The 24,723-nt window shown below is 42.8% G+C and overlaps 1 protein-coding gene across 3 annotated transcripts in view; it reads right to left on the bottom strand.

The window, feature by feature from the left end:
- WDR26 (WD repeat domain 26) overlaps window positions 1–24,723 on the bottom strand; it is a 48,816-nt gene that overhangs the window by 23,474 nt on the left and 619 nt on the right. Inside the window, exons 1-4 of one of the 3 annotated variants that reach the window (XM_075595514.1) lie at window positions 24,634–24,643; window positions 22,772–22,871; window positions 22,470–22,526; window positions 16,959–17,033 (exon numbers count right to left, since the gene is read on the bottom strand). In XM_075595514.1, the coding sequence (XP_075451629.1) occupies window positions 16,959–17,033; window positions 22,470–22,526; window positions 22,772–22,852 (213 nt within the window). In that variant the 5' untranslated portion in view covers window positions 22,853–22,871; window positions 24,634–24,643. Of the gene's footprint in view, window positions 1–16,958; window positions 17,034–22,469; window positions 22,527–22,771; window positions 22,872–24,633; window positions 24,644–24,723 lie in introns of those variants that run through there. The other 2 variants (XM_075595512.1, XM_075595513.1) reach the window with 2 other exon arrangements.

The following is a 24,723-nucleotide window of genomic DNA, read 5'->3' as shown; positions in this document are numbered from 1 at the left end:
GGTGCTCCTTATTGTTTACAACGCACATTGAACCGACAACCAGAAGTAGAAGTCGTCTGCTTTTAAAGGAATGTCCAAAGAGAGTATGCACGCCAGGGTTGCCATCAAAAGGTTTGTTAATGGCTCAATCTTCCAACATTTCAGTCCCATAAAGGACCTTTGTCAAGGTGGTTCATGGGACTGAACAGTTGGAAGATTAAGCACTAAACCAGGGGCCTGCAACCTCTCATTGAAGAGCCATTTTATTAAAAAAATTATTCCTCCAAAATATTCAGAGAACCGCAACACATTAATGAATATTACACCCCCACAAACACACACATATACTGTACACACCAATAGGTATATACTGTATAAGAATTAACATACACCAAAATATGTGGGGGAATAAAATGCATCTCACAATAATAAATCCCTTTATTTCTTTTCTCATATAAACAATACCCTCCCCAAAAAACACATACACACCCCCAACCCCCCAAATACACACACACACAGACCCCCCAAGTACACATATTCGCAAAAAGAAAGCTTGGGGCCCAGGTCAAATTAAAGGAGCAGGGCCCCCCCTAATTAATCCCTCCCCCCCCCTTTCCCCAGAGCGAGAAAACTTTTTGGCAAACCTGGAAACATCTTGATACAAAACAGAATAACAGGAATGCAACAACCTTGGAAAAAGCCTGTGAACAATATCAGACCAACAACAGAGAGACCCTAACAATACAGAGCTACGAACAAGGTACCACCAACACCTGAAGCACTACAGGCACACCCTAAGAAAGAAAAAACAAAACCTAGACAAAACCAGAATCATGGTATTCCAGACAAAATCTAAAAACCATCCAACCATATCGCAATTCACACTGAATGACAATGCACTGGAACAGACAGCGAGCTACACATACCTTGGTCTAACAATCAGCTCATCAGGAAAATTCAACCTGGCCACAAATACACTGAAGGAGAAGGCCCACAGAACATCCAATGCAATAAGGAAACAGATGTACCACCTCAAAACATCAATAAGAATCTGGATGAAAATATTCAACAGCATCATCAAACCCATCCTTCTGTATGGCCCAACCAAAATACGCATCTGGAATTCTGCAAACACCTTCTCCAAGTACACAGGGGTACATCAAACAATGCATGCAGGGCTGAGCTGGGCTGTTTTCCTCTACTGCTCACTGTACAGAAGAGAGCACTGACATTCTGGGCCCACCTAAACAACAGCCATCCTCCGTCTTACCCTCTGTGATAAAGTAGTAAAGACGAAACGCGTCAGAGAATTGTTTTGTATGTCGTTTTAATCAGGGTTTATATGCCACAATAAAGTTTTTCTTCTGCACGCTGCCGCCAGCCTGATACATTTTTTGCAGTGCTCATAGTCCTTCCACCTACCTTACTGCTGCAGAGCAATGAAAAACCAGGACCTCCTCACTAAACCCTGTGCCATCAAACAACTTGTCCTCTCACTCCAAGAACAAAACCCCACACAGAACAACCACCTGCCAAAAAAACAAAATCAACTCAATCGCCAGCGAAATGAAGCAGTATGTCTTTGGGAAAATTATATCCAGCGCTTAAAGAGCTGGAGACCTACCAAAGCCTAGAGCAGGGCCGTCTTAACAGCATTATAGGCCCCGGGCAAAGCAGTGCACTGGGCCCTGCCTACACAGCCATTGTTGTCCCCAGCCATTAATTGCCTCCCGCAAATCCGTTACAATATTCAGCTTCCATAACATTGCAAGCAATAAAAACGGCAAAATTTATCTCGCGAATGCAGACATGCCAACTCTCCGCTACAAGTCGTAATTTCTCCTTCTACCGAGTTAGCGGGAGATTTGAATGTTGAGGCGGGTGATCGGAAAATTAGTGTTAAATTCTGGTCTGTGCATAGATTAGCATGGGGCCCCTATGCTGATGGGGCCGCCGGGCAACTGCCAAGCGTGCCGTGCGTTAAGACGGCACTGGCCTGCAGTGAGAATACACTCTGGTATCCTACCTACTGAATGTAAAGATCCAAAGCAGAGACAGACCATGGGCAGTACAGAATGAGTGTCCACAGCCTGGAAATAGAAACAGGCAGACACAGACAGAACTCGAAGCCCAGGGAGATGAGACTGTGCCAGCGATGTGAGCTAGGAGAGGTAGAAGATGAAACACTTTCTGATGCGTTGTACACAATACTCTGAAGTGAGGAGCGCCCACCTGGAGAAACTCACAGCTCTTATCCAGAACTTTAATAATATAGAAGAGAACCAAAAAAATAGCGATCCTCTCAGGAGAAGATGAAACCCCAACAGAACTGGCTGCACACTATATCAGCACCTGCCACAGGCTGAGAGACGCCCACTAACCCCCACATCCCTGTGTTTAACGGTTACCCATATACTGTGCAAATCATTATACCCTACCCCCTATAATTCACACCTTGACAATACTGAAAAGTTTGCGCATGTGCGAGAGCGAAAAAACAAACAAAAAATAAAAATAAACCAAATAGGCCAAAAAAAAAGAGCGAGAAAAAAAAAAAAAGAGAGAGCGGGAGAGAATGAGAAAGAGAGAAAGAGTGAAAACTTAAGATGTTACACACAGCCAGGATAGACTGTCTTAAATGTTCTGATCACATGCATTTAACAAACAATTAAGGAAGGGGTTTTTGCCTAATCAACTCACAGAAACATACAACGTAGTTAGATTTTAAATGCTGTTGCAATTGTTAGGAGAATTTATCTCACAGAAACATACCAAATAGGGATTCTGAATCTGCAAACGAAGTCGGATGTTTCTAAATCCGAATCAGTTTGCGGATTTTCATTGGAGATAAAAACTATATATTAAAAAAATTCTAACTTTTTGAGACAGATCTGCAGCAGATTCAAATTTCTGCAAAACAATTGCTCATCTCAAGACATAAGACCCCATCTAGTGATAGAAGAAACGTTACACTTACTCAAATCAATAGGCTGCAAGGAGTCTTCTAGCCCCAGAAAGGGTCTTATAGCAGAGGGCAGCTTTGTAATATAATTGCAAGTGACACATTTACTTACTCTGTAGGCATGGGGTAGGTGAACGTGGATGCAAAAAGAAAAAGGAGGAGAGCTTATTTAGGTCCTACCCACAGTTTGCTTCACTGAAAACTGCTGTATGTACAGTAATGTGAAGCAGTTGCTCAAGATGGCTGCTTGCAATTCTTGCAAAATACACACATTTTAGTGTCTATATAGAGATGAGATAGATCGATAGATATACATACAAATGCAAGGTGCAGAAATTTGCTGCACAAAACGGATATGTATAGCGCGTCAGTGTCAGTGAAATTTACCACGTGACCGAGCTAAATTCCTAATTCACAGGCTCCGTGAGGCAAGTAAACAGCTAAGAGACCAAAGAAACCCCAGAACAACATTTTCACCTCCCTGCTGAACTACTCTAGTCACCTAGCTATAGGAACAAAGTCATCATATATTTGCAGGCTCTCTTAGAAAAAAATAAAAACACAACCACAATGCCCTTTCCAGTATAATCTCAAAAGGCTTCAGCTGGTAGCATCAGATCTATTTGTCATAATTAAACTGTTGACATAGCAGCTCACATGCTTTTAGAAAAAAATTATTTACGACTTCCAGAAGTACAAAAAGATGTAGTACAGTCTAATAAGTAGAGATTGCTAAAACAAATGGCTCTTAGTCAGCTAAACCGGACAATAAAACTAAGTCACAACGATTTTGTTTAATTGTTACAGTACTGGAGTCAAACATGCTGCTTATCTGTAGAGTGAAATTACTGCGCTCGGTGACACACACGAGTATCAAAATGTGATCTTTATCGTCCAAGGTACAGAAATAAAAGTTTCGGTCCTCTGGGACCTTCCTCGGGGTTTATATAAAAGCACTATTCCATATTTGAGGAATTTGCATAAAGTATAAAATGGCAAACAAGCAGGTTGATTAAAGTGCTTCCTTAGGAAATTGCTTATTCTCATCGCTGTAAAACACACATGTCCACTGCCAACAAGTGGAAACCGCAGTGGAAAATGGACATTAAATACAATCTTTAAAAGAAAAAAAAAAAAAAATTGTGTTTCATTATTATATTTGATATAAAATGTCTTTGCTTCAGTTGCTTACTTTGTAAAGTAATGTCAATAATAAAGAAACTTCGATAATGCCGGTTTAATGAGTTGGATGTTCTACAACCAACAATTATCACAAAATCCAACAGAAACACCTACATAAAACAGGAAATAGACCAGTAACATTTTCAAGGGGAGAACTAAAACCAGCATCGCTGATTAACAGACAAACCAATGGAATAGCCACTAAACAAGTCAAACTCTGCTGCTATGTATACACAAAGATTAGTTGATGAGTGGGCGACCTGTCCAAATAGGTCACAAGACCAATCAGACACTGAAAAATGTATTTTACAATATGCTTAAACAATATATGGCAATTACTTCTTATACATGTGCACACTCCTTTGGTTCCCCGTATGTTTTAGCTCCTGTATCTTTTGGCCTCACAGGAACAGCTGGTTTATCCAGCTGTGCCACCTGTCCTGGGTGCATATCCCAGTCACAAGCCAAGTACAGGTACTTGCATGTTATATATGCATCAGGCATTTCTAAAGCATGTGATAGCACAGGTTGCAGAAGAGAAACACTGAGCTACCAGTTAACTTCAGTAGTCAGGCGATTTATTTCAATTTAAGCCCTTATTAAAAAAAAAAAAAAGAAAAAAAAAAGAAGGATGTAGGGAGAAAAAAATACAAAACAAAAAGTGTTGAAAATAGTCCATTAAATATTCAGAGGAACCAAAACGCCTCGAGACCAGTGAGGCAAAATGATCAATAAGCCCGAACATCACAAGCGATTGCCAATAAATAACTGACTCATGGCTTGTATTATAACTACAGAAGACCAAGTGGGTTTCAAGAAGCTCCGGTATCAGGGGTTCGATTGGCATTAAACAGCCACTGACTTGAATATGCAGATCGAGCTCTAAACACCCAACAGAGCTTGGAGTATCCCGCCCCCAATATTTCTGCATGGAGTCTCCAGCAGAAACAAGTTAAAGCCCAAATGTCAGCAAGTGAAACTCCCCAAAAAGGTTTTAATTTTTTTTTCAGCAATAGGACACACGGGCACCGTCCCTGCTGAGAACGCAGTGTCATTATTATTAGATGGTGACAGAGACTGAAGAAGAACAGCCAGCAGTGCGTCAGACTGACACTTTAGCAGAACCGAGAGAAACACCACGAGTTGTGGACAATATGAAAGTATATATATTTCAGAACGTTATACACATTACAGAATACACACATTCATGTTATATAGCAATACATGTACCCTCTCACATCCATGTAACAAATGAAAAACAAAAACTAGCTTAGAGGCAATGCTCCCAATTCATTTATATTTCTGTATAAAATCACATTTATCTGAACAAACGTCTTAATCATTTCCCAGGGGGATTCTACGTCCATTGCTCTGAACTGTCTGGCGTAATATAAAAAACACACACACACACACACACACACACACACACACACACACACACACACACACACACACACAGTTATTATTTTGTCCAATATGTACTTTGTGACTCATGCGCTGCTTTTAATCTTTAAGAGAATGGGGCACATATGCTGGTTTAAGGTTACAGGATGAGTGTGATCAGTTCTAGTTGCGATTCACAGTACGTTCACTTCCTTATTGTTCATAGAAAAAGCAGTTAGTTTTATTTTAACAGGATATAAAAAAAGGAAGGGGCTATGTTATTGAGAAATGTCAAAAGCAGTGTTCATTTAACCATAATAAGCATTAATGTATAGAAAATGACTACAGTGCACAATTCTAGTCTTACAAAATTACAAGTACACCCCCCGTTATTTGTAATGGGAAGTAGAAGCAGCAGCAGACATGGGTCTCAATCACTGATTCTCATGAGTTATTTGGTTATCACTGGTTCTGAGTTTCACAATAGTGGCTTCCATTGCAGCGAAGGATTATGGGCAATGACATGCAAATGAGCACTCCGGGTGCATCCAAAATACAAGAAAGTAACCCGAAAGTGTTCATGACTGTTTAAAATATCAAGAAATCACTAAACATCATGATCTTAAACCATAAACAAAAAAAGGACTTTATACTTTCGTTCTGTGCACTGCCATGTTTGGCAGATCTCTGCTGTCTAACGGTCCCTTTCCTGTGTTGTGAGGAACAATTTAATACAGGAGGAAGTACAAGTATGAAAGCCTTGCTTGTTTAGCAGGGACATCTCACCAGTGTAGATGGGCTACCAGTTGGCCATTTACAATTAGCCTTTTCTTTTTAGGAGATAAAAACATTATTTAACCCTCTATATTTGTTTGAACCATTTTTAGATATTTTATATTAAAGGTAAACTAAAACACGTAACCTATGCAACCATTTTTCCTATGTACATTAAGGGATCACCCATCCACAGGAACAAGAAGTTCTTCGTGAAAATGCAGGCAAGATACCGAAATGAGAAGAGATGCAATGACTGAACATCATGGGGGCCAACGCATGCCAGGTGGCTCATGGCCAATACTTTCTGGGGTGCGGAGAAGCAACACAGTGGTCACCGAAACAGCTCGATTTCCGGACAGATTCACTGGCTGCATTTAACTGCGAAGAGGCAAGTTACCATTCTTAAACCTGCCAATGGGAGCGAGCAGGCGGCCATTATTTTCCTGAGCTATGCAAGAAAAGGTAGCCTAGTACGGGCACTCATCCACCACCTGGGTGGTTAGTGAATGATTTAAAATACATAGGCTTTAATAAGTATCCAAATTAAAATGAGTGTTAAAACGATAATTTAACGCAGAGGTGATCCTAGAGTATGAACATTGTGGATCCAAATATCCAATGCCCTTAATTAAGAGCACGAACTGTAGAGTCTAGCTAAATAATCACTGCTGCTGGGGTGATGCCTTGTGTAAACAACCCCCTAAATCCTAAGTAAGTGTATGTGTTAGTAATGGCTTAGAACCCTTGCCTGGTCTGCCATATTGATTTAATAATGCTGAAGCCTGATGCCTCAATTGTGTAGCAAAAGGAACACTGCTGCGGAACAATAGAACCAGTAGCTCAAATGTGTAAATATAGTGCTATCAACCGGTCAATGTAGCGAAGCATAGTGTAAGCTCACACTGCTGGATGATGTAGGGTTATTTTGCATAAATAAAATGTAAGCAGGCAAGCGAGCGGACTCGAGTATTCGCGACCCTACAAACTCTGGTGGCTATCAAGGAAGCTGAGGGGCTGGTGGTAAACAACCTGTTGTGCCCCGTATGATGGAGGCTTAGATAGCTAGTGTAGTAATACCGGCACTAATATAATGGAAGTAGGCAAGCGAGCGGACTCTATATGAGCCTATTCGCATCCCTACAGAGTCTGGAAGCTATCCAAGAAGCCGTGGGGCTGGTCCCCAAGCAAACCTATTGTACCCGGACAATACAGGCTAAGATAGCTAGTGTAGTAATACCGGCACTAATATAATGGAAGTAGGCAAGCGAGTGGACTCTATATGAGCCTATTCGCATCCCTACAGAGTCTGGAAGCTATCCAAGAAGCCGTGGGGCTGGTTCTGAAGCAAACCTATTGTACCCGGACAATACAGGCTAAGATAGTGTGCTCTAGCTAAGACATAATGTATACAATATAGGGATCCGTACCCTCTACGTCTTAGGAGATGATCTATATCTTAAGTGGCTATATGTAACTAATAGCCAACTGTAACCAGACTGAGGATAATTGATTCTATAAATATATGCCCACTGATGTTAGCGGAAGCAGTGATGTATTCGCTAGACTGATACACGCCCCTTCAGACCATCGGGTCTTGTGTACAGGAGCAACAAATAAACACACGTGCAGTTGCCGGCAACAGTGTTGCAAGCCGGTTCCTTGCGGTGAGCGTGGGAACCCCGCGCGCGCACCCGAGATGCCGCTTCGCGGAAACAGGCATTCTCAAGGCAAATATGGGGCAGGGTCCCATTGGATACGTGCATTTATTTATAGCCCCACATTAAAATTGTATGTAATTGCATCCTATTAACCCTTGAAGTACCCCCTGTGCTTATTGCAGCATGTAGCGTGTAGCTGCACACGAGTGTATAGACTAAGGGTACATTCATATCCACATAGTGGTCTAAGTATGTTCAATAAGTGTGTCCTTACCCATTTATACAAAAATATCATGCCGTGTGGTAGTACTTTGTGTGGGATCTTTGTTGCACTATAATTAACCAAGATCATTAACACTCAAAACTGATCACAGGATTGTATTTAAGGCAAGTAAACAATAAGCTGTAGAGAAATGCAGAGCACAGCAAAGAGAGGCCAAAAATTCAGATGAATAAAAAATCCAGGGCAACTCTTATTCTGAGATCAATTTATTATAAGCTCAGGTAAGATGGCACGGCTAGATGAAACGCACCTACGCGTTTCGTGCCTAAGCACTTTATCAAGGTGCACATCGGCATCTCGGGTGCGCGCGCGGGGTTCCCACGCTTCCCGAAAGGAACCGGCTTGCAACACAGTTGCCGGCAACTGCACGTGTGCTTATTTGTTGCTCCTGTACACAAGACCCGATGGTCTGAAGGGGCGTGTATCAGTCTAGCGAATACATCACTGCTTCCGCTGACATCAATGGGCATATATTTATAGACTCAATTATCCTCAGTCTGGTTACAGTTGGCTATTAGTTTATATAAAATATATATATATATATATATATAATCATCTCCTAAGACGTAGAGGGTACGGATCCCTATATTGTATACATTATGTCTTAGTGTGCTCTAGCTATCTTAGCCTGTATTGTCCGGGTACAATAGGTTTGCTTCAGAACCAGCCCCACGGCTTCTTGGATAGCTTCCAGACTCTGTAGGGATGCGAATAGGCTCATATAGAGTCCGCTCGCTTGCCAACTCCATTATATCAGTGCCGGTATTACTACACTAGCTATCTAAGCCTCCATCATACGGGGCACAACAGGTTGTTTACCACCAGCCCCTCGGCTTCCTTGATAGCCACCAGAGTTTGTAGGGTCGCGAATACTCGAGTCCGCTCGCTTGCCTGCTTACATTTTATTGATGCAAAATATCCCTACATCATCCAGCAGTGTGAACTTACACTATGCTTCGCTACCTTGACCTGTTAATATCACTATATTTAGACATTTGAGCTACTGGTTGTATTGTTCCACAGTAGTGCTCCTTTTGCTACACCATTGAGGCATCAGGCTTCAGCAATAAATAAATAAATAAATATATATTCAGACCAGGCAAGGGTTCTAAGCTATTACCAACATATACACTGATTTAGGATTTAGGGGGTTGTTTACACAAGGCATCACCTCAGCAGCAGTGATTATTTAGCTATTCTACAGTTTGTGCTCTTAATTAAGGGCAGTGGATATTTAGATCCACGTGTTTGCTACCAATAAACTTATACATTCACGGTATACTATTCTAGTAGCTTTTGTAAGGTCCAGAACATTTATCATAATGTTCATACTCTAGGAACACCTCTACGTTTAATTATCGTTTTAACACTCATTTTAATTTGGATCCTTATCAATGTCTATGTTTTAAATCATTCACTAACCATCCAGGAGGTGGACGAGTGCCCGTACTGGGCTACCTTTTCTTGTTTAGTTCATGTTCATATACCTACCTAGGAAGCACCATCATCACATTATCCATTAGCAGATGCGGGGGTAACCTTTATAGTATTCTGCCATTATTTTATTGGAGTACTAAAAGGCTATACGTGTAGCCTGCCGTTCGGTGCCATGGCAGAAAGTGCACCCCTTGCCATGCGGTTAGTTTTTTTTATTGGAACGTTGCATAAATGGTCCATGACAGAAAGCCTGTTTAAAGCAACGCTGCCTCTCACACGAATAAGTTGCATACATCTCATAATAAATATATTGAAACATTTCATATTTACAAAAAAAAGGTAGTGTTTAAATATACATGTCCGCATCTGTCTACTTTACAAGCACATCTATGACAAAAAAGGGGGGTGGGGGGTGAAACATGGTCACCATTAGCGTAAATGGTTTTCTACTCAAAAAACTATGTTAAGAACCCAAAGTAGCTAGAGAAAGTCACCCAACTAAAAATGTTCACACCAACATATATTTTTATTTTGAAGTGAATGATTGAGAAGTCCATCTGGAAGATTTTAGAAGAGTGGATAGTACTTTTGCAGTACCAGAAATGTACAGATATGAAATACATGAAAATATCTCATTAAATATCTCAAAGTGGGAACCAAAGCAAAAATTTGTGCAAACTAGTCTCCAAAATGTCAGAACCAAATTAAAGAGAGACCACTGGAGGAAAAGACCAAGATATGTGGCTAGTACCAATTAAGTACTTTGTTACTCGTCTCAACCCAGTTTCCGAATTTGCACTATAATGTACCTTTCAGTTTATTTTTAATTGAACACCAATAAAACCAATTTCTGGCATTCCCACAGATTTTTTTTTTTTTTAATAAACAATTTGAAATGGTATAATTTGCAGAATACATACAATTATAGAATGAGCAAAAAACAAAATATATAAAAATTGAATGCCAAGAGTTAAACATGGCATAAGTAGCAGAAATCCATACACAAAAATCAGGTGCTAGAGGCCCACAACTACACATCTTTCCTGTACTCCGCTTCACTACTTCATGGATGGGGAAAAAAAACAAAAAACAAATTCACTACTGATGTTGCCATGCAAAAAAAAAAAATCCAACAGGAAAACTGCTGCTGGGGTTACAGCAAGTAATAAGGAGAGCTGTCCGACACAATCCCCCGTGCAATTACTGCCTTGTCTTTTGCATGCACTAAATATCTTGTGAAACAAGGTCCTCCATGTAAGAAACAAGTCGCCCAGCTCAGGGGTGCCCCTCTGAAATAGCTGTACTCCTTTTTATCGAATGGTCAGTGGGGAAACGTTCTTGTATCCAATAGATTCCCTTTCCTTAATCCAGTGGTTTCCCAAACGGTGGCTCTGTCAGCTAACCAGGAAAGCCCAGACACGACATTTGGTAATAACGGATATCTCCTTCTTCAGGACCCAATAATTTTATTTTGTCATTTTAATTTAGTAATTCAAAAATGATACTACATTTTACACTGGAGCGCGCACGAATAGTTCCACAGGTCTTAATAAAAGCAGCACGATTTCCAAAATCCTACAGGTTTATAAAATAAATCAGTTGTGAAGTATTGGATAATACTGGCTGCATTTTTTCCCCCCACTACTCTTCATGTCCTTTTTAAATGAGTTTTAATATATGAAGCTTCCTTGGGTTGCTATAGCAACTATTTAAAAATGCACAGCACTTCATCTTTTGAAATAGGCGGTCATCGTGTGAACCCGGGGAAGCAGGATCTCTGCCGATCACGGGAGAAGTGATCAAATCGGCAGATTACATCATTACAAATCGCCCTAACCCCAATAAAATTTTTTTTTTTTAAAAAAGTGTAAAACTGCTGCATTTATTAAAAAAACAATAAAAAGGCAAGACAATGCCGCTTTCATAAAATCAGGCTGCTGTTGGATTATGAACTCCAGACTTTTCTGCCGTCATCAGGTTGACACCGTAAAATCAATCTGTGTTACGCAGTCTGAACTTAAGGATAAATACAAATTATAAATAGGAAAAACTTGTCAATGTCCTAGATAATTAAAATGTGTAAGTGAAATTGCAACACAAGTTTCATCACCCAGTAAAATGAGGTCGCCTGATATTTTTCATCTTGCCAGGTAACGGCAATGTGGTTTAAGTACCTGCGCATCGCGTATAACCACGGTCAGTCTACTTTTGCTTCCATTTTTATAACAAAGAAAAGAATCGACCTAGTCTGCCCCGATGAACGTAAAAAAGTTGCACTGCATATTTATCAAGGCCATTTTTAGAATTAAACATTAACACGTGGACAGTATATGGAAATATTTTCATACATCCAGTGGTCAAAAGTTCCTCATAGAAAATAGCCCCAATCCCCAGCATCACTTAAACTATCGCATGTAATACAGATTCTGCTGTATGCCCATCCTCAGTTCACATATTTTGGAGTTACAAAGAAAGTGAAAGCACCTAAAAAGCAGCAATACCGTCAGTTACCAATTTTTTCCCATTGAATGCCAACGGGGTCCCCCTCTAAAGCTGAACTGAGCAATCCCATGAACCGGGGGCACCAGAGCGCTAAAGATCAGCAACTAAACCAGTGTGCTACTTCTTGGATGTTCAAACATGGTGCCTGTGTGGCTTCCTATTGGAAGACCAATGTCACTCCCTCCCATCTGCCGCCCCCCCAACCCTATGTTGCACTCATTCTATTGGCCGTTGAGACCATCTGGATTTGGTGGCCATTTTGATTTCCTGCAGCTGAGCTGAAACACTGGCAACTAAACCGATAATTATCTCGAGGATACTGGAGCTACAAACAGTGCAGGATTGAATTTTGTGTTGATACAAAAACGAGTAGGGGGTTGCCGCTTTAAGATACGCTTAATAGCGTTACATCTCAGGCCTGAAAGCACAACTTCCAAAACAATAATAAAAATAAAAAAATGCACAAGCAGCAATATTTAAGAACTATAACAATCCAGACATGCAAACAGGATACATTGTACTGGGAGAGAAAAAAAAACAAAAGCGTTATGCTGTAGAAATGGGCTGCTCAAGTTTAGCAACCAGCAGACCAGGTTCTCTGTTAATTACATCCCCAATTAAGGTGTCTTGGTGATAATTAAAGCTAGGATAACTGGTTAGTTAGGTGTTAGCAACTGCCAGGTGTTTTTCTCTCGGGGACAAAGGAGCTCTGCTTTAAAACAAAGTATGAACAGTAAACATTGCTAGATAATGGATTCAAAATGCAAACCGCTCTCATACACATTACAGCATTTCCCGATGCCTCTCAGACACCCCAATAAGACCATTCTGCATGCCTACCATCATATCCACCGGCACTGGGCAATCCACTGGGGATCTGGAATCCACTCCCTTAAGTGGCAGCCTATAAAAACGGGCACAGCGGCCCTACTAGACTTGGGAGCTACGCCAACGTGCCAGAGAGCCAACAAAGGCCTTTGTCAGAGGAGTTGCATATTCTATTCTGCATTGTAAGTTTGACAGGACATTTCATTCGAATGCGGTTTAAGTGATTATTTCTGCCCTGGCTGAGATAGCTTGGCTGCTTTCGTCCATCCTTATCTTGCTCCATTGGGAATGTGCAAGTAAGCATTTTAGATGTGGGCGAAATTCTCAACTATAAATACATCTTTAAAATGAGGTAGACGACTATGGATTATTATCCCAATTCAGTTCATACTGATAGTTGTAAAACAATGACAAACGATTACAATATGGTCTATAAAGTCGCCATTCTGCATGGAAACTTCTTTAAGATTACATTTTTAAAAGGGACACATTGTTATTGGCTCTAGCAAAAACATGGAGATTATCACAAACAAGTACAGCTACCGTCGCAACCTTGACTATAAGGTCGCTTGTAAATTAAGCATTATCCCCACTATAACTGTAGAAAATTTAACAGCTTGACAACCCCTCCTCACAAATGAAAGCCTTTATTGGTGTCGTTTGCTTTTTTTTTTGCATTTTTAAGCTCTTACATGTTACTTTTATTATTATTATTACTAATAGCCCTGATGCAAGTCATCAACGGTGCGATGTATCGTCTCCCTTGGCCATTGGGCTCATTCAAAGAATTGGTTTAGCCGGTTTTCCAGTTGTGCAATTGATGAGAACTTGTTTTGATTGTCATTCCTCATTGGGTCAATTTAATGATTCATTTAAATTTTAGGAATGTATCTACCAATAACACACCAGGGCTACACCAGCGTCTCCCCCTCAACGAAGCCCTCTGTGTAAGGGTGAAACGCGTTGAGGGGGAGACGCTGGAGTAGCCATGGTGTGTGAACAATAAAGTTTTTTGAAGAGACATCCGGGAGCCTTCTTTCAGACATGCGCAGTTGCGCCGAACTTCCTCCATTTCCCTGAATCGTTTCTGACGGTGCCACGCAGGAGTAGGCGAGGAGAGTGGGTCCCAAACCGGAGGAGCAGGTGATGTAACAATATTATCCTCCTGCACCGGTTATTTCTGTGGCCCTGCATAGCTCCCTCATACCTACTCCAGTGTCTGATTCCTCCAGACCTGTGTAATACACTGAAGCGCACGACAAACTCCCTTGTGTTAATTTTAAGTTACCGCCCATAGTATTTTTAGCTCTCATCTATTGATGAATTACCGAAGTGGCAATAGGCATCTTCTTGCTCAAACCTCTGTCCGTGCATCAGGCTTTCTGGGATGCTAGATTGTGGAATCAATTATCAGTCAGTCTGACATTATTGGACACATTGATCTCTTTAAAAACAGAAGTGGCCAACTCCAGTCCTCAGGGGCCACCAACAGGTCAGGTTAAGGATATCCCAGCTTCAGCACCTCACAACTGGAACAGTCTACCGGAGACTCACTGCTGCCACCAGTCTAAAGTTCTTTCAAAACTAAAGCTGTCTCACATTTGAATCTGGTCTGTAACTGTTACATACACCTATAACATTATCTTTAACTGTGCATGCAATGTCTTGTATATAATGTACTAGCTGATATACCCGGCGCTGCCCGGGATTGCAGGGGAGGGGTGCGTGAAGGGGGTGGAGGGGGCGGGGTGCGTGAAGGGCGGGGAGGGGGCGGGGTGCGTGAAGGGCGGGGAGGGGGCGGGGGGGGCGAAGGGCGGGGAGGGGGCAGGGGAGGGTGGTGAAGGGCGGGGGGCGGGGCGAAGGGGGGGACACGAAGGGCGGGGAGGGGGGGGCGAAGGGCGGGGAGGGGGGGCGAAGGGCGGGGAGCGAAGGGTGGGGAGGGGGGGCTAAAGGCGGGGAGGGGGGGCGAAGGGCGGGGAGCGAAGGGCGGGGAGGGGGGGCGAAGGGCAGGGTGTGGGGGGCAGGAGTAGGGGGTGGGGGGTGAAGGGCAGGGCGTGGGGGGGTGAAGGGCAGGGGTAGGGAGTGGGGGGTGAAGGGCAGGGGTAGGGCGTGGGGGGTGAAAAGCAGGGGTAGGGGGTGGGGGGCGAAGGGCAGGGGGCGGGGTGCGAAGGACAGGGGGTGGGGGGCAGGAGTAGGGGGTGAAGGGCAGGGGGTGGGGGGTGAAGGGCAGGGGTAGGGCGTGGGGGGTGAAGGGCAGGGGCGTGGGGGGCGAAGGGCAGGGGGGGCGAAGGGCGGGGGCGAAGGGCAGGGGGCGAAGGGCAGGGGCGGGGGGTGAAGGGCAGGGGTAGGGGGGGTGAAGGGCAGGGGGGGTGAAGGGCAGGGGTAGGGGGGGTGAAGGGCAGGGGTGGGGGGGTGAAGGGCAGGGGTAGGGGGGCAGGGGTAGGTGAAGGGCAGGCATGGAGGGCAGGGGTAGGGGGGTGAAGGGCAAGGGTAGGGGGGGTGAAGGGCAGGGGTAGGGGGGTGAAGAGCAGGGGTAGGTGGGGGGGGTGAAGGGCAGGGGTAGGGGGGGGTTGAAGGGCAGGGGTAGGGGGGGTGAAGGGCAGGGGTAGGGGTGAAAGTGAGGCACAAATTGTTGGCAGGAGTAAAATGTCCCTCTCCACACACACGACGGGAATGAGAGGTGGTGGAGAGTGGGACTGGCGCAGATCCGAGGAGGCTGCTTGGCCCCCCAGCGGCCGGGGAGGTAGCGCCGGGGAGGTAGCGCCGGGGAGGTAAGGGAGCGCCGGGGAGGTAAGTGAGCGTTGGCGGCTGGGGCAGGAGGGCCGTGCCGCGCTTCCCCTCCATCCGGGAGCCGGTTAAGAGCGAGGGGGGAGGAGCCTGAAGTTGGCGGCAGGGGCAGTAGGGCCGCGCTTCCCCTCCGTCCGGGAGCCGGTGCAGGGCGGCGCACGTGATAGGGGGGGGGTGGGGGGAGAGACGGGACACAGAGGGAGTGTGTGTGTGTTGGACCTTTGGCCCGTCACTCCGCCTCAGGCCAATGAGAGGTGTGCGGGGGCGGGCAGGCCAAGGGAGCCATCTCATAGGCCTGAGGCGGAGTGACGGGCCAAAGGTCCAATGTGGGACAGGGAGACACAGGACAAACAGACACGCATACAACGGTTTGAGATATATATATATATATATATATATATATATATATATATATATATATATATATAACCCTGTTCACTTAATGTAACCATGTATTTGTCATTATAACTCTGTGCCCAGGACTTACTTGAAATCGAAAGGTAACTCAATGTATTACTCCCTGGTAACACATTTTATATATAAATAAACTAACATGTGGCTCAATCAGTGGCTCCACCTGCATCACCTGTGCTGAAGCAGGGATATTCTGAAAACCCGACATCTTGGAGGCCCTTGAGGACAGCAGTTGGCTTGGCCACCCCGTTTTAAAACAGCCTTCATTTTTTTTTTTAACATTTAAAATTTCTCGAATCAACTGGTCTTCATTGTTCTATGCATCTTCTATTCATTTATATGTACGTACAACTGCAAAATCAATTAGTCATCTGCCTACTATATTTTTGTACGCTTCATAGAAAAAAACATTTGTTCTAACCAAAACACATTCAATTGCATACAAGGTAACACTTCATTTCGATATTCTTATCTGGAGAGGATGTTGCAACTTTCTATTGGTGACCCCCATAGCCATATTTGAGGTGTGTGTGTGACGCACACAGGGGAGAAAAAAAACATACTCTGAACCGGCAATTCCCCCGGATGTTGGGGGGGAACAGCTCAGCTCCTGAGGACCCCCCCGGTTAAGAGATAGATATACGCACACCAAAACAAAAAAAGAAGGGCGGGCAGGGGGTTGGGGACTACCACTTTCACTATTCGCAGTCTTTGTAAAGCAACGCAGTGGAAGTCCCCCGAGTACCACGTAGGGAGGTTTGCTCACCCGTATGACATCTGCAGTGCTGCAGGACACAGAGGAATGCTCACTCCCTGACACTCCGACAGGTGGGCGACATGCCTGGCAATGAGAGCATTGAAAACACTTCAGGATTGGCTTGAGCAGGACAATTTTTAAAATCAACTTAAAGAGCAAAAAGTGAAATAAATGGAGATTATTTTGCCATTAACCTTATGGGAGTCAGATCAGAAGTAGAGGATGGTGGAAGGGGGTGGGGAAGAACAAACATGTAATTATTTTGCAAGTGGGATCAAAATAAAAACTCTAGGTTTAAAATTAACTAAATATTGCCCTCTTTATTTAAAAATAAAATAAAAAAATAAAAAAACACACTACTACCTTGGGTAAGATTTGACCCTCCTCACATCCCTACTGCTCTATCTCCCTCCAAACAGGAGTACAACTCTTCGATATCAAATAACACTGGTGTGACCAATGTGGGCTGGTAACAGCATTGTACACACGAGCAGCTGTGGAAGGCTATAGTAATATAAAGACACTCAGTATTATTATACAATTATTGTGTTCTTTCCAGGACTACTGGGAACCCTCCTACAGTCTAAAGGACTGCGCTTTTAAAGCTGTACATGTATGCACAGCTAGTTTATACAGCATACATTTCTCTGACATTCCTGTAGGGTGCAGTGAATGAAAAGACAAGGATTCCTTAGGCTCATCAAAAAATATTATAATAATAATAATAATAATAATAAAGACATTCACATCTCCGACAGGTCCACAAACCTGATTTTCCCACCCACAGTCACTCGGCATACAGCACTTTCACTGCAAGAACTCTGGGTAATGACATGCAAAAGCAGTGTGTTGACAAAGCCGCCACCCCCTCCTACCCCTTCAAAAAAAAAAAAAAAAAAGCTGTTATTTTGACTCGGTGAGTAAAGACACTGACTGGCACTGAGTGTGAAGCAGGGGAACCTTGTAATCTTGTGAAAGTCACTTTATCTCCCTGTGCCTCAGGCACCAAAAACAGATTGTAAGCTTCACGGGGCAGGGACCTGTGCAGGCAAAATGTCTCTAAAGCGCTACGTAAAACTAGCAGCGCTATACAAGAACATGCTATTATTTTACCCCCTAAATTTTTGAAGAAAGAAAAAAAAAAAAAAAAAAAGAAGGGCAGGGTGGGGGGTGCTAGGTTCTACAAACACAACAGCACCAAATAGCTGAACAGGTTTAGTGTTGAAGTGGTTCTGACAATTACAAGGACAACCTCTATAAAGATTCCATGTTTTCCTTCACCAGCGTGAGATCTTTAAAGTTGAGGGTGGATTATTGTACGCAGATCATGGATGGAAAAAGCAGCAACATTGTAAGACATTGTAATTTGTGAGATACAGATATAGCTATGTTTAAAAACACACACAACTGATATTTGCATCAATTCTAGCCGGCAACGGAAAGATTAATTATGGATTCTTGTGGACACTTCCCTTATTTGGCTTGAAGTCAAGGATGTTTTAGGAAACCACTTTATTCTCCAACAAATCACAGCTGCTACTGGTTCAAGTAAAGAATACTTTATTAAAAAGAAATAGGAGTCTCCTAGCAGGCTCATGTGGCAGCAAAGAAATTGCAGTAATTACAAATAAATTAAGCTACAAGGTTTGGCAGCGTTCACCATTTATGTCAAAATTATGCAGCGAATATAGGTTTTAATAAATGCATTCATACTTTTCTAGAAAAAGTAGCTTTTGAAGAACTACATATAAAAAGTGTGTTACAATAGACTTTGACCCCCTCTCACACACAAAAACAGTCTTATGTCCTGTGCTTGGGAAAAACATCTGTTCTGCTTACATCACTGCCTGTGCCGCCTCTCTCCCCTCCCCCACAAGGCAGGAAGAGGCCCGTTTATCAACAAACGAATCAGCTGGAAGTCAAAGCTAAGGCAGCCGTCAGCTGATTCTCTTGTTTACAATACTAGGCCTTTAAACAGTGCAGCCCCACTTGCCATATATAGTGTCAGAGTGACTACTACCTTTGAGTAGAAGAGCCTGGCATACACAGGACAGAAAAAGGAACATACAATATATGGTTCTGATTTTCTTTTTGGCCAGGAAATTGGGAGAAGGGGGAGGTAAGAGAAAGAAGCCGTTTTGCCTAGGACTTAAGCCTGTACAGACAGGAAAATTAGAGTCTTTGTACAGCTGGCAAAGTTGTAGGAACTTGGACTAAAGTCCATATAAGTTTTGAAGAAGCCTGCAGCTAGAAGTTAAAAGGTCCTGTATTAACCTTGCTGCGCTCTGTGTGTGTTTAAGTGGGCGGTATACAACACAACAGCGTAAAGGACACGTCTGCACGTATGGTTTCCATAATAAACTCAATAGGAGCTCAGATCTAAAAAAAAAAAAGCTACAATAAAAACAGTTTTTGCAAGTAAAGTCGCTTCACAAAAAGTTATTTTATTTTTCCCCACACAAATCTACTTAAGGATTGCAGAGAGATTACTAAATGAAGTAGCGATTCGTGTCCATTTTTTTAAACCACCACCCCAAACAAATGAGCTTTGTTACAAGAAACGCACCACTTAGGTTTGTAAAATAAAGTAAATCCGGGAACTCCAAATGATACAATACCGTAACGTTGGCTATTTTGGGACAATAATGAGTATTTGTTTGAGAGATTATCTGGACATACTTTCTCTTGGTGCCATTTGCTGCAAGTCTCCCGGTCCATTTGGCGCCTGTATCTTATAGTGGGCTTTATATTTATGAGTACAGTATATCAAATGTTCTGTTTACAGAACAATGATTATCTTAAAGTTACAGGCCGCACTGATATACACTCCTACTGGGACCACAGCATTCATGCTCTCTGTCCTCCCATTTAGCCACTTTAGTTAGAAAAGGAGCCAGAATGCATACATCTAGTGTAGTAGAAGTTTAGCATGTGAAATGATAATGAAAGAGCAGCTTTAAAAATAGTATTGCTGGTATCCTCCACTTGCAATGGAAATGTTACTTTCAGAAGTCCCTTGCCAGGTCTGCCAAATACAGGTACATTGTGTGTGCTCAGTAACAAGTAGAGTTGTCCGTTTATAAAGAGAATTATGGAGGAATGTAGTATGAGCAGTCATAGCTCAAAGTACGGAAGGGAAAAAAATATTACATTGCTAGAGTTAATAGGTGTGTGTGTGTGTGTGTACACACACACACACACACACAATAAAATGGGGGTCTCCTGGGGGGCAAGAACACCACTGTCTTGGCATCATCTGACCCCCCCCCCCCCCCCCCACTTCTGGGGACTTTCAGCATTAAAAAGCAGCTGCTCAGGTATGGCCCAGCTTATTAAGAATAGCAATTTTCTACAGCTGTCAGCGGTGAGAGGATATTTGCAGTTCTGAGCAGCTGCTGACTGCAGAATAAGACCAATTTCAAATGACTGCTGTGGGTGCAAATTAGGCTCCACTTTTGTCATTTATAAACAGATCTTACAGAGGCAGACAGCCACAAGGGAAAAAAAATGAGACCAGAAGAATCCCAGAAACATCTCCAACACAGACATTTATATTCAACACCTACACTGAAAGAAAACCTAACAATCATTACCAACATTTCATTCAACCCCCCCCCCCCCTGCCAAACAATGACAAAAGCATGTGCGCTTTAGGGAGGGGGGAGGGGGAATCTGGAAGTTTAGTCTTTTTTGTTAAAATTCTAGATAGAATTGTCCATAAACATTCCCATTGTGAAGAATGAAAGGGCTCATCACGCTAAACAAGGAGGTATGATTCACTGCCTTTATAAACTTAATATGATCTATCAAAAAGCTTGTTAATGCAGAATGAGGGGGGGAGAGTCAATACCAATGTAGCTATAACTGTGCTGAATGACAAAGTGATCTGAAGTTTCTAAAGGTTTACAGAAGAGGGAGGAAAAAGACCCACACTTGTAACCTTTAATGTTTAATCTTTCTTCCTAATCACATTTCACAAATGTTATTCTATATACAGGGATATTACTTTATGCCATAACAGGGGGGGGGGTGTCAGTTTAGAAACTTAGGGGCCACCTTTTTGTTGATAGGCAGGGGTAGAGAGGGGGGGGAAGACAAGGGGAAAAAGACCAGGCAACCTGAAAGTAGTGCAGCGACAAATTTGAAGTGTATAACGTTTTTGGAAGGGGTTGGCTCTAATAATAATAATAATAATAATAATAATGTTTGCGTATTATATAGTCCCGAGTGTTTGCAGAGCTGAACACAGAGTTTTGCAGGCACCTGGAGTCCCTTGCCCAGTAGAGTTTACAATCTAATTTTGTTATAGGAGGCACATGGCGATAAGGTGACAAGGAGAGCCAATACTGGGACCTAAACAAGGGTCACCAACTTAAAAAAAATAAAACGTGACATTACCGCTCAGCTGCTCCTTCACAGTAGAGCAGGGATGCGAGGGCGGTTGCAGAGGCCCCATGCTCGTCCCCACGCCATTAAAATGAAATGCCGGGGGAATCGCTTGAGGCCTTTGCAACTCAACTTACCGTGATTCAGATGGTTGGTGCGACGCGTTGCCCGACGTCAAACGACATGACGCCGACCAAAGAGGTATGGGGGAGGGGTGCGAGCAGTGCAGGGAGCAGGCAGGGGGGCGCAGCTTCAAACGTTTGCGCACCCCTGCACTAGAGGACCTGACAGTGTATGCAAGTCTCTCCGATACTTACACACTGACCAGCATTTCCTCCTTTCACTCAGGCCAAGGACAGGTGAGATTACTGCAGGAATGAGTACAGGGGCTTTGGTTGCTGATGTTAATAATGCCAAAAGTAGCGCTACTTACTAGGCCTCTTATGTTAAAGTGGATTAAGCATCAGGACAGTACATGGAACACTTGAGGGGTTAAGCTCTAAAGTGTGTTAGTGCCGATCAAGCGCCAACGCACAGAAACTCCCATCGATTCGAAGGCGAGTGTCTGCGTTAGTGCCAATCAGGCACTTTCTACTTTCCAGGCTCTAAATCCTCAAGGTCTTTAGAACTCTCTATAGGAAGCCATCAGAAGCCACACATTCCTCCACAGAACCTTTAGTGAAAGGGTGAAATGTCCAACATGAATGCTGCAAGCAAGTCTTTCATTACCATTCGGTTATAATCCAAATCTGACATAATTTGTCATACCACCTACATATAACATTAAGATTGCCCAGACATTGTTCAAAAACCGTGATCTTACTACATGGAGAAAATAATAAAACCTGACACACAGGACAAGAAACCAAGCACAGAAGAACGTTATGCTGCACAGTGTTCCACAGGTTTTTTTTTTTTTTTTTAAGTCCCAGTTCTTTAAATAACAAATACTGTGCACCGAGTTTGATCATGCTTAAAAATCATAAAATAAGCAACAGTCACAAACATTACTTGTATTTGTATCAGAAGAAGTTTGGTATAGTTGTGCTTTTAAGTCAAAAATCATTGGTTTAGATTTCTGCCACGTGTTAGATGTAACTTCTGAGACAAGACAATATCTACTGCATTTCTTACCATGACAGCGTGAGGAGAGTGCACTAAAGACTTTAGTTCATTAAGATCGTTCTCTGCCTGGAAAAATCAAACAAAGTGGAACATTACTTTAGTGCTATAACTAAATTAATTACATCTGAAGATAGAAATTGCATTTACATTATTTGTTTATATATTTTAACACTGAGCCAAGAAAGCACCTGCAACAATCTGCCCGTCGAAAAGTGATGCAACTTCTTTGCTTGCTGTTGGACTAACCTATACTGTAGTGTAGGAGGACAATAAAGCAAAGTGTTGATGCAGTGTCATAATACCAGCTTTACCTTATCCCAGTCCCCTTCCATGACATGATTGCGGAATTTGGTAGCAGAAGGATGCTCTAAACGACATCCTGATTCTTGCATGAGGAGATCAACTGTCTGACTGTAAGAGAGAGACAGTGTCAAATACTGTTCATCTTACCATGATCTGGTCATTTTTTGCAGTGCGTGGATTACAGCATTTGCCCAATACATGAAGCTGTAGCAGAAATTAAATGTTTAACAAGGCACCAAAAAGGGTACAATGTATCCTAACATACAAATTGCAAAGGAAGTTTTTGGTCAGTCCTTAGGATTACATATATATTGTATTACATTTAGATACATCCAAACAAAGATATTTACTTTATTTAAAGCCAGCCTTCCTGATGCTAGTCAAGTGGGCAGGTAACAATCAGTGGCCCATGGATATTTGCCAAGCAGCTACAAAGGTCACCATGCAAATGTATACACAGAAATCTTTTTACATTTAAAAATGGAAAGATATACACTTCTTGACAGTGGGCCTCACATGGCAGTTACCATCACCACTAGTGTGAAATAAACCTTGCATTCCCACCAGACCGTATTTATGATGGCGCTTTTTAAATAAATAATACTGCAGTGGAGCCTGGATACGTAATAACAGGATTCTCTCCCTCAGACAGAGATAGCCCCTGGGGCTCAAGGATTTCTCTAATCCTGCACCTCCCCCACATCCAACAGAAACAACTAGCTCCCCCTCCTCTGACTGTCACCAGAGCCCTGTAAGGCCTCCTCTTCCTCATCCCAGTGCTGGATGTAAACATCACCCTCCCTTAACCACCCGCAGGGGGCTGGCAGATATTAACCTCTTTGGAGCTTGAAGGATCTGAAACACATTGCTATCCAAGATTACCCAAAATAGGGACACAGAAAGACATGCAAATTCTGCTCTCAGACCCACACTGCTCTCACAGGATGACAGACAATATGTGCATACAGACATAGGCTGTACTGTATGTTGTGTTGGCAAAAATGTGACATTCGTGATAACCTGTGACTGTTAGCTCCTTGGAAAAGGGCCCTCCTTGCTGCAGTGCCACTTTGTGTTATGTTAGAGCTGTAACCAGATTGTTATTGGCTGTCACAGTGTCACGCCGCAGCAGAATACATTTGCACCGGGAGAGTCATCAATAGTGTAGTGTTTTGACAAACAGAAAAGGTATATAGATAGTACACCTTGGTTGGTATACTGACATAGGTAAACATCTATAGATACAACTCAAGTTGCTGACAAGAGTATACCAACCACAATCACAGCACAAGGTGCTGCTCAATATTTTGACATTGAGAGACAACAGCTGTCAGGCCAATATTGATAGACACAGGCAAGTATTTTTCACATAATGCCAGACAAGTCCCACAATGTGTAATTATAAACAATCACTTGTGGCCCTGGCTGTGTAGTACATCAAAATGGGATAAGTGTGTACACACACACACACACACACACACACACACACACGTATATTGACACCTCATTTAGATACTTGACAACCAGTACACAATCTCCTTTCTAGCCATAAACAGTAACTGGTTAAGCCCCAGGCTGTGCAGCAGATCAACATCTTTTCCCATGAACACACAGAAATCCTTATGTACATAAACAGTGACTCAGTTGAGGCCTAGCAGTATATGGATATACTGCACATATAAAGGCAAGATATGCAGTGTATTGATCTCTCTCTACACGTAGAAATATAAAAACACTGCCAGTGTCACACTCTAGGATCAGACTGTCAGTGTGTGTGTAGATCTGTATACACATATATAAAATAGACAAGTGACTCACTGGAGTCGGGCAGTATATAGATATATCCCCCTGTATACACCCCGTGACTCACTGGAGGCCCAGGCCGTACAGTATACATTCCCCTATACACACACACACACAGTATACGTATATATCTCCCTATACACACACACATACATAT

The sequence above is a fragment of the Ascaphus truei genome, chromosome 4 (assembly GCF_040206685.1).
Source record: "Ascaphus truei isolate aAscTru1 chromosome 4, aAscTru1.hap1, whole genome shotgun sequence".
NCBI classification, from domain to species: domain Eukaryota; kingdom Metazoa; phylum Chordata; class Amphibia; order Anura; family Ascaphidae; genus Ascaphus; species Ascaphus truei.
The sequence above is the reverse complement of the archived record's forward strand: the minus strand, read 5'-3'. Positions and strand labels throughout refer to the sequence as shown.